The sequence below is a fragment of the Urocitellus parryii genome, chromosome 1 (assembly GCF_045843805.1).
Source record: "Urocitellus parryii isolate mUroPar1 chromosome 1, mUroPar1.hap1, whole genome shotgun sequence".
NCBI classification, from domain to species: domain Eukaryota; kingdom Metazoa; phylum Chordata; class Mammalia; order Rodentia; family Sciuridae; genus Urocitellus; species Urocitellus parryii.
Genome location: NC_135531.1, coordinates 109070632 through 109081799, shown reverse-complemented (window position 1 = coordinate 109081799; position 11168 = coordinate 109070632). Strand labels below are relative to the sequence as shown.

Genomic DNA, 11168 nt, shown 5'->3' with positions numbered 1-11168 from the left:
CTGCAACATTTTGTGTCTTACTACATAGGATTAAAAGAGAAAGTCGCCAATTTTTCAATGTTATTAATTACATTTCATTAGTATTATTTAAAGTGCTATTTTAATTTTATTTTAAATAAAAATTTAAAGAACTCAGTAACAGAAATAGAAAGGAGATAGAAAAACTCAATGAAATCATATTTAAAAAGTATAGCAAATATCAAATATAGCAAATATAATAGTGGAGAAACTTTGGACACATCCTTTAAGCCTGGGAAATCAGCAAATATGCCTGCTGACCTGGCTGCACTGGAAGAGGCCTGGAGGGCCTGACCACTGCACTAAGACAGGAAAGAACAGACTAGAAGGGGATAAATTGTCAAGATGAACAAACTGTGAGAACTAATGCAGAGTTCAGCAATGATACAGCATAACTAGTTCTCCCCTACACCAACACTAACCTAATGGACAACATCACAAAAAATAAAATACCATTTATAATTGTAACACTATCTATGAAATACTTAGGAAATAATTTAATGAGGACAAATATTTTATTGATGATAAAGATTAAAACTCTATTATAGCACCAAAAACTAAACAAAGAAACAAAAAACCAGCTTAATAAATTTGCTCTGATCATCATATGGAATCACTACAAACTATGAAGATGGCAGTTTTCATGAATAGTAAATAAATTTACTACAATTCCAATAAAAGTTCCATCAAGACTTTTTGATGACTTACCAATTCTAAATTTCTACCCCCAAACAAAAAACTGGATAACAACTAAGACAGTTTTGAAAAAAAGGAGACTGAAGTTGTCAGGGGATTGTGGGGAGGAGCTACCTGTTCATTCCTATGGATATTGAGACACAGTGGAACCACAGTAAGAAAGTTAGTGAGCGACGGGCATGGTGGCGCACGCCTGTAATCCCAGTGGTTTGGGAGGCTGAGGCAGAAGAATCGCAAATTCAAAGCCAGCCTCAGCAAAAGCAAGGTGCTAAGTAACTCAGTGAGACCCTGTCTCTAAATAAACTGCAAAATAAGGCTGGAGATGTGGTTCAGTGTTCGAGTGCCCCTGAGTTCAATCCCCAGTACCAAAAAACAAACCCCCCCCCCCAAAAAAAAAATAAAGTTAGTGAGGTAATTCAGGAACAGTCATAAATTGAGTACTCAAAAACAGACCATGTTTTTGTGGAGCTGAATATATAAGATACAGGTTGCCACTATAAATGAATGACCAAATGGGACACTGATCAGCAGATGGTGATGGAAAAATCAGTAGATGGTGAGGGAGATAAAGATGGGTCCCTATCTTGTATGATAGAGGTGCACTCCAGATAGAGTAAAGTTAAAGAAAGAAATTAAGTGGGGAAAAAAACTTTGTGACTTTTGGAATGAGACAGGATGTCTTTTTTTTTTTAAGAATTTTTAATATTTAGTTTTTAGTTTTCAGAGGACACAACATCTTTGTTGGTATGCGGTGCTGAGGATTGAACCCGGGCCGCATGCATGCCAGGCGAGCGCGCTACTGCTTGAGCCACATCCCAGCCCTGAGACAGAATATTCTTAAATAAGATCACCCATAGTACAAAAACCAGATTTGACTATGCCAAAATTAAGGACTTCTGTTCAACAAACATAGAGTAGACAAAGTTAAGAGAGATAAACAAATGAGAGAAGACTTTTTAGCACATCAAACTGAAGAGACTAAAAAAGGGAAAGATGGGGAAGCCAACAGGAAATATAAAGAAATGTAAATTTGAATAGACACAAGGAGAAAGACACAGATTCATGTTATCAGGTTGACTAAAATGAATCAAAAACAATAATAGTGTTGGAAAGGATATGGAGAAATGAGAAAATGACCACTATTGGAGGGCATTTAAAGAAGTCCTGGAAAATGATACAAAAACTGAATTTAAATATTTCAACATCCATAATCCAGCATCCCCACTCATGGATAGTAACCCAGAGAACATCTCCCATGGGACCTAGGTAATGTGTATTAGGATGTCCACCCCAGTGTGTTGATTGGGTCAGGGACTTGAAGGTAACATTAAGGGAATGGAAATAGAAAGTGGACTTCCAAATAGTCATCGGAAGCAATGAGCTAGATACACATGCAGCAACACAGCTCAGGAAGCTGAGGCGGAGGATTGCAAATGCCAGGCCAACCTCAGGAACTTAGCACAGCCCTAAGCAGCTTAGTGAGATCCTGTCTCAAAATAAAAAGGCTGGAGATGTGGATCAATGATAAGGCACCCCTGGGTTAAAACCCAAGTACAACAAACAAACAACCCCCCCCCAACACAGTTATGATACCTTTTATGCAAATTTAAGATATATGCTCAAAACCAATATATTTTACAGAAATAGACACCTGAACATATTAGCTTGTGGGCTTCATGGTGGAAGGAGATGAAAGTGGAGATTAGGGATGAAGGGAAAAATATTTTATAGCTTGCCACTCAGAAACATCATAGCACAGAGCCTGGACTTCCTCAGATGATTGCCTGGGACCAAATCGCAACTTTGCCCCTTACTAGGTTTGCTACTTTGGGCAATGAACTTCTCTCCTTGAACTCCTCCATCCTTAAATTAGTATGGGTAGATTAGCTTCTGCTCATCCCAGTCTGTGTGAAGCTCCTACCACATCAAGGTCTGTGGTTGCTTTGACCAATAGGATGCAGAGGAAGTGCTGCTCGGGGAGTTCCAAGCCCCAGAGTTGAAGCAGGACAGAAATATCTTACCTCTTCTAGACTCCAAAAACAATGAGAAAATCCTTAAAACCGAGACGGCACGTGGAAAGTCAGGCCACATGGAAAAGCACCCAGGCCATCTAATGATATAAGACCCCCAGAAGAGGTACTGCCCGCGGACTGCCTGGCCGAGTCCAAGCCAACCCATGGAATAGTGAGATGCACTATGGTTGTTTAAACCACTGAATTTTGTTATTATAGCCTTAAGTAAAATTGTTATGAGGATTAAAGTAAGAAATTTTCTAAGTTCTTGGCTCATGACCTGTACAGACAGATGGTGAAAAAAATGTGTCATGGAGATTCAGATAGCTGAACACATGGGGGTTCCTGCAAGGAGACTCCTTGCTCCTTTCCTCATACCTTGTCCTGTACATCTCTTCACTGGGTATTCATTGTTCTCCTTGGTAATATTCTTTATAATAAACCAGTTAAAAAGAAAAAAAGGCTGTTCTTAGATTTCAGAGTACAAACTGATTGATGCTTCCAAACCAAACTGATACCCTGAAACAAGTCCAAGGCAAGAATGATTAACCTAGCACCCAGGAGAATGGGACATGGAAACATCATCCCCCCATCCACCAGGGATTGAACCCAGGGTTGCTCAACCACCGAGCCACATTCACAGCTCCCTTTTTAAAAATTTGAGACAGGGTTTTGCTAAATTTCTGAGGCTGGCTTTGAACTTGTGGTCCTCCTCAGCCTCCTAAACCACTGGGATTACAGATGTTCAACATGGTGCCCAGTGGGAACATCTTTCTTAGGTGTGGTAAAGCAAATTGAATGAAAAGTTTATCACTTTCCATCCTACCACCACAATAAATACATACATACAAGAGAAATTTGTTCTGGACCAAAATGTATATGATTAACTTAATTATTTGTTTAGTCATTTCCTTCATAAGGAAACTGTGACCCCGATAGGTGAAAAGTGTATTTTAAAAACAAAGAAACTGAATCTTACTCTGTTGTCTTTGTGCACAGAATTAGAGCCTCCAAGAAGGCTCAGGATGTGATTTCAGTGACTCATGATCCCTCATTTCTGGGAACCCAGACAACTGATAGACATTTGTTTTTCTCTGTAGCACCAGACCCAGAACTAGCTTTTTTTTTTTTTTAAATGTGTATTTTTTTTTTAATGTGATTTCTCAATTAGCCATAGGCTCCAGTACCAGGAAATGTAAGAAAAAACAAAAATATACACATCATTCAAAGATTCCAAGTCAGTAACTTCAACCTCCAGAAGGGTCTTTAATAGTTCTTTTTGCTTTCATGAACAATGCTCAATAAATATTGGTTGATTATTTAAAATTAGTTCCTCTTCTTTTTGAAAAGGGTTTAAAACAATTTGTTTACAGTCTTCAAATTGATTATTAAAATTGTTCTTCGAAAGCCATGCTAGAACAAAATAACCCAGACGGTGGCAACAGTGAGGAAAAGGAGGGAGATGGGAAGGTCTGACATTCATTTATAAATTATTGGGAGCTAAGTCTCACAAATCTTATGCAAGGACTATATGAGGTAGGTAGTATCGTCATTTTACAGAGGCAAAATGGAGGCTTTGATGATGGGTCATTTTTCCACAATTGGCAGCAGGGACACTAGAGAGTCAGGAGATGAATTTGGGTAGACTGATTCCATAGCTGCTTTTTGGGAAGCAGAGTCCGAATCACCCTGGAATGACTAAAAGAGCAGGAAAGGCATGATGTCCTAAAGTCAGCTCCTAGACACAAACTATTGTGAAGCCAAGAAGGTGGATGAAAGCCCATATTTCTGCAGAACTGACACATTTTGAGGGAGATAGCAGTTGCCAAGGCATCACTACCCAGGTGCCAATTTCTTATGACTCTAATAACCTCGTCGGCACCAGGCTTCATGCAGTCAGTCTGCCAGTCAATAGATTCTCTGTGTGCTTGGCCAGGAAGGGCGGCGTCAAGCCAGGCTGTCATGGTGCCAACCTTCTTTCTTCCTAAAAATCATTCTGAACCTTGTCCCCTCCCACTGGCCCAAGTCCCATCCCACATCAGTCTTCAGATTCACAACTCTACATTTCTCATCTAGCACTAGGGACTACAAGCTGTGGGGGTGATCTTTAGGCAGTTTCCAGGAACGCTCTGGATTGAAGTGGAAAGGAAGCATTTCCTGATTTTAATTCCTAGCTATCTTTCCTCCTTGGGTTCTTTTGGCCTTGGACATTCCCTACTATGGGCAACTCTGTAAGGTGTGTAGAGTGTTAGGGAAAGTCAAGGGCATTCAAATATGAGGGAAAGTCACAAAGATGCAGGTGCAGACCCAGAGTTGGCCAATGACATTGCCCAGTGGGGAACAAAGAAAACCCTTGGAGGACAAGGAACCTGTAGCTGGCTGCTTGCCCAAGTATGGTGTTGCCTGAGCTGTGGTTTCACTTCCATTTCCTCCAGGCCCCAGACGAGTACTTTCACTGAAAATGAAAAGACTGTGGCTACAGTCCAGATGAAAGACAATCTGTGGCAAAGCCCCAGCACTTGGGGCAGGAGGGACCAAGACAACAAAAGACAAATCAGAGTAACTTCCAAATGGTGCCATTTATTTATTCTCAATTGAATTTTCAGTTCATCTCAGTGTCTGCTCACAATTCTCTGAGGAACTGTAGAACTTCTGTGGATGCTCCTCCCCTGAGACAAGCACAGAAACAGGCACAAACTGGGGTGGGGGGCATGAGCATACCAGGAATATTTTAGTTGTCAATTGCCCTCTCTGGCTTTACTGTGATGCACATTTGTCTTCACATGATAGTCTCAAGAAAAATGAGTAGGATAGTACCACAGCAAGGAGTATGGAAGAGATGCAGTGAGACACCAGGGTCCTTACCTGCTCCCACTCCTTGTCCCTTCCTCTGCTTCATTTTTTTTTTTTTTTTTAAACAGAGACAGGGATTGAACCCAGGGCCTCACACATGCTAGGCAGGTGCCCTACCACTGAGCTGCATCCCCAGTTCTATTTTATTTTGAGACAGCATCTCACTAAGTTGCCCAGGCTGGCCTCAAACTCAATCCTCCTGTCTCAGCCTTCCTAGTAGCTAGGATTGCAGGTGCACATCACCAAACCCGTCTTTCTGCTTCATTCTTGATCTTTCAAAAATAAAGAAGCAAAGGAAGAATACAAGTTAGCAAGGATGTTGACATTCTACTAGCAACTTTGTAATAATTAGCAAAAGGCATCCCCTTTTCCTGGCACATGCAGCCCTTCTATGCAGCGCGGCATGAAGGCAGCCCCCTCCCATGCTGTGTTGGCTAGGTACCTTTGTGCCTATGCTGCAATTCCCTAAACTCTCCCACCTTGAACAACCTCAGGGTTAAAAGACCAAGAAGAGATTGAATGCCACCCAGTAGTCTTCAGAATTCCAGATGGGCCCTGGTATTGATGGAGATCAGAGCCTCTCACTAGGAGGTCCAGGATGGTGACCTGAGGAAAAAAAGTGCTGATGCTATTCTTGGCTGCCAGGGGTGTCCTGCCCACCACCCCACAAGCAACCTACCCCTTCCCCCTTGGACTCTGCTTTACTTCCCAGGATGGGGATGCATTTGTAGTGTAAAGAGGCATGGCCAAGTATAGGATTAATGTACTACCCTTTTCAGCACAGGAACCCCAGAAAATTGGCTGCCTACCTGTGATAGTGGTTCTCTGCAGCCAGCCTCAACAGATATGGATTCTGATCAACGGATTCTTTAATTCTTCGAAGAAGCAGGGAAGAGGCAGGGTATGGTACTCTAGGGAAGGTTGCCATTTGGTTGAGAGGTTGCCACTAGTTCACCTGACAGCGCACAGAACGAGGCTGGGTGACCGTCATTTATGTATTACGGTGTCGCAATTACAGGCTACCAAGTTGCACTTTTTGCTCTGGAAATCTAATGTGACAGCTGCGTGCAGCCAGTGGTGTCCAGCATTTTTAAAAGGTCAATTAAGAAACGGTTGATGGTGCCGCAGCTAATGACAGCCCAGAGGGGTGAGCAGGGCCGCGTAAACAGAAGGGCCGAGATGTATTTTACTGGAATTGAAGTGTCGAAGTGAAGCGTAGTGGGGAGGAAATCTATTGTCACAAGCCATAAAGCACATCTGAGGTTTGCAGGGGTGAGCAGTACAGCTGTTTTCCCCGGGCAGCCCGGGGAGCAGCCTGTGAATGGAGGACTCGGTCCGACAAAGGGGACACCTGCATCAGCTCCATCAATCTGCAGGCAAAAATCATTATCCTCGCTGCTGCATGTTCCTTTGCACTTTTCGCTCTCCCACTTGGGGAGCATAAGGCGGAGGCTGCATTGATACTCAGAATGTGGGTCATGTTCTAGAAATCCTTATTTTAAGCGTGCCCGGAAGCTGGTCCCGCCCTCTTCGCGGCGCGTGGGTGGCGGACAGCCCTGCAAGAGCCTCCGCAGCCAGTGTCCTCCTCGGAAGACACGTCCGCTGCCTGGCTTCAGCACACACAAAGCAGGCTAAGCGTCAGACCCTCTGAGCTGAGATGGATGAAAGGGTGACACGAAGCCCTTAGAAAAAGTCTATTTCGGCCTGTGACAGAATTGGCTCATGGTTAGGAAAGGCACTGTGTGGGGTTTAAAAAAAATCAGACAAAGGGGTCTTAGACTCAGTGCACCGCTGCTAGGACAGGCTTTTTTGTCACATCTACCTGTCAAGCTACAAATTCAATAGAGCAATGAGAATGCTAATTGATATGCAAAACAGGTCTAGGGTTCCTAGAAATGTCTAATGATCCACCAATTCATTAGGAATGCAGAATTAAGACATGCACTCAATGAAAGGGGAGGGATAACACCAACCTTTTTGCTTTACTTTTTTTTTTCTTTTTTAAACCTACTTTGGGGAAACTTAACAGGTTTTACGATTAAAAAAAAAAAAGAGAGTATTGCAATCAGTAGGGTTTGTCTTTCACACACTGGATATTTATTATTAGAAAATGGCTTCTATGAGCTGTCAGTACCAAACAGGTTGAAAGGAGGTGCTTCTCACCATATTTTTTTTTCTTCTTAATGATATTTAAATAAACAGCTCACTGTGTGGAGAGTTGCCACGCCTTTTTTTCCCTTTAAAAACTGGATAATTAAATGAGGTTTAGTACAAAACATCCTTTAAACATATGACCTGTTCTGTAGTCATTATGGTGCCTCTTTGAGTAAGAGACAGGAAAGAGATGAAAAAGACCACTCAAGCTATCAAATTACCCTCAAAGAGTCCACAGTAGAAACCGGGAAACAAACTAACCCAAATGAAACCCATCCAAACCAAGAAACCAGTTTTTACATTGGCTTTTCGATTTTGATTATCATCTAAGTTTAATATATATTTTTATATATATTTTGAAATAGTAATAAAAAAGGAAGAATTGAATTGCATCCTTAGCAGGACAACCTTCCTCACATGTTAAAGAGGTGTTCAGAAAATTCCATAGAGTATCTGCTAAATAAACATGTTTGGCAGCTTAGCAAATATCATATGATTGCAGCATCCACGATTTGAAGAAAAACAGCATTTGCCTTCTTCTGGCAGAGTTCATTGCTCGGGCGATGTGCTAACACAGCTCTGGATGTTCTTAGACCCACAAGGTTAAGGAAGGGCTTGGAGGTGGCTCAGTGCATGGCCCCAGTGCAGAAACTTCCAAACCCAAAACAACGAATCAACCAACCAACACAAACATCAAACAATTGTCTCCTTTGAGTTCCTCTTGACCGAGTGGAGGCCCAGCAAGGACTGCTGGTTAGAAGGTATGTTGACAGACTTTGGGATGAGGAGAATCACCCTCTGATTGGTCCGACGCCATTCGTTGTACAATCGACAGTGGTACCTAAATGACACCTGGGGATGGGAGAGGAAAAATAAGAGAAGGTATACAGGTAGGCAGAAGTTGATAATCAATCTAAGAAATAATATTGCCACATAAAGCCGCTTCAGAGGCTTGCAGCCTTACAGTGGGGCAAGAACTCTGGGCACAACAGCTCTAGCAAGTAGTTGAGTGCTGGGATATTACTGACCATCAACCAAAGTGCTCCATGTATGAACATGACAGGGCTTACATGATGGCTTCCCTTTTCTCTCCACATAGCTAATCAGGATATGAACAGGAAAATGAAGTTCTTTCTGAGTTTGGATTTATTTCAGGGGCCCCCAGACCTTAGTTGTGAAAAAGGTTTGCTGGAGGCAGCAGGACAGACTAGGTACATCACCAGCCATTGTCCAGCTGTGTGACATGGTCAGTGTACCTATCTGCTCCACCAGCTTCCTCTGTTCAATGGGGAATACTAGGGATTAATATAGTTTCCTGCAGGTTAGACATGCACTACAAAGGATCCCATTTGCACTGTGATACAAAGGACATCCTCTGTACTGGGCTGTGGACAAACTGTAACAACTGTACTTGGTGGCCCTGAACATGGCATGGAACACTCTATGTGCTGTGCTTGTTTTTCTCTCCCTGTGCAGCAGGAGGAACTTGATAGAAGGCTCTGTGTTGCATGTCCAGAACCTATCATAGTGTCCGATATTTATATTGCTCAAGAGAGTTTGCTGAAAGTGAATGAATAAATGAATAAAGATCCTAATATTTCTGATTGCAACACAGCTTCAAACTAAAGCCTTTCTTACATTATACCTGATAGTGTAAGCAGTGAGTCCTATGGTCAATTGTGACATAACTATACCCCAAAGCACTTGCTTTTTATGTAAAAAAGCTGGAATGACAAACTTTGACCTGTTTGTTTTGGAGAAGGCTGGCATAAACTGATGGCCTGCCCAGGAAATTCAAAGTCTATACTTTTGAAGAAGCATTTTAAAAATTGGAGTAGATTCCAGTTTGAGTGCATCCAGATATCTAGTATGTGCTAGCAAGAAAGGTGTCCATGGATTCAGGGTGACCAGTCACCCAGGCCTGGACTGTGTAATTGTCTTGGGGTAGGTAGGTTGTGTAGACTCTCAGTATGGGTCCATGGGAGTCAGAAAGTGGGCTGTAAAATGTGAATAACAACATCTGAGATAAAGCACATAACACACTTAGACAGCCTTGCATTTGTGGTGGTGTTCTGGGCCTGAAAAAGACGATGACAATTTTGTGACTCTTCTTTAGGCACAGAGAAACTGAAAAGAGAGAGATTGAGCTGTTTCCTCTTAGGCCTTACTTTGAGTTGTGGTCATGGGCCAGCAACAGGTTGCATCTCCTGGGAGCTTATTAGATTATCCAGAATTTTGGGCCCCACCCAGACCAAAGGAATAAGAGAGCGCATTTTAACAAGATCCCCTGGTGATTGGCATGTACATTCAAGTCTAAGAAGCGCTGCTTCAAGTATTATTGAGATTCAAGGATTTAGCAGGTTTCCCTGTTCCTTGGCCAAGATTAAAAAAAAAAAAAAAAGGAGAAGAAGAAGAAAGAAAGGAGGAAAGAAAGAAAGAAAGGGGCTGGGGCTGTCACTCAGTTTTAGAGCGCTTGCCTAGCACACATGAAGCACTGGGTTCCATTCTCAGCACCACATAAAAATAAATAAATAAATAAAATAAAGGGATGTGTCCATCTACAACTAAAAATATTTAAAAAAGAAAAAGAAAGAAAGCCATTTGTATCAACAACCAAATGAGATCTTATTAAGCTGTTTAATTGCTATTAACCACCACAGTCTGCAGGCAAATTCAATCACTGAAGAAAGCATCATATGAAGACTATTCCTTATCAGGGAAAATAAAGGAAGTTGAGCACAAGGCAGAGGAGACCACAGGTTTGCATTGCCCTGGGTTGATGGCTGTCCCTGTCTCTAGATGCTCCAAAACACTCCCTCCCTAAAATGCAATATCATAGGGGAAAAGGAGGCTTAATGTAGAGAAATAAAGAAGTAGTAAAGAAAAAACAAACAACATAAAATTAAAAAAAGACACTACAGGGCTGAGGTTGTAGCTCAGTGGTAAAGTGCTTGCTTAGCATGTGTGAGGCCTTGGGTTTGATTCTCAGCACCGCATATAAATAAATGACTAACATAAAGGTCCATCAATATCTAAAAAACGTTTTAAAAAAGACACTACAAATAAAATGTTAGGAGCTTTAAAAGATAGTTTTGAATTTTCTGAATTTTTTTTTTTTTAGGAGAGAAGAGAAAGAAAAGGTATAGGGTTATCATTTTAAAAATGTTACTTCTTATAGGATGGATTTCCTCAAGTTTATTCATGTTTGTATCTAAAGGATAGTTACCAACTTCCTATCATGGGAGAGTCTGTTTACAACGAGTTGCAACTACTATGAATGGCAGAAGGGGTAGGAAATGTTAATATCCATCTTTCCCCATTAGAGAGGTGACTAAGGCTGTGGTGAAGTCACAGCCGACTTGGGAAATCTAATTACATTTTTCGATTCTGCCCTTTCTCTCAGAAGTTATGGTATAACCTAAGTATATGGATGGG

The 11168-nt window shown here is 41.7% G+C and overlaps 1 protein-coding gene across 1 annotated transcript in view; it reads right to left on the bottom strand.

The window, feature by feature from the left end:
- Positions 1 to 8174: 8174 nt before the first annotated feature.
- Marchf3 (membrane associated ring-CH-type finger 3) overlaps positions 8175 to 11168 on the bottom strand; it is a 142322-nt gene continuing 139328 nt past the window's right edge. The window contains exon 5 of the mRNA XM_026413834.2: positions 8175 to 8585. Coding sequence (XP_026269619.1) covers positions 8427 to 8585 — 159 coding nt within the window. The 3' untranslated portion in view covers positions 8175 to 8426. The remainder of the gene's footprint in view (positions 8586 to 11168) is intronic.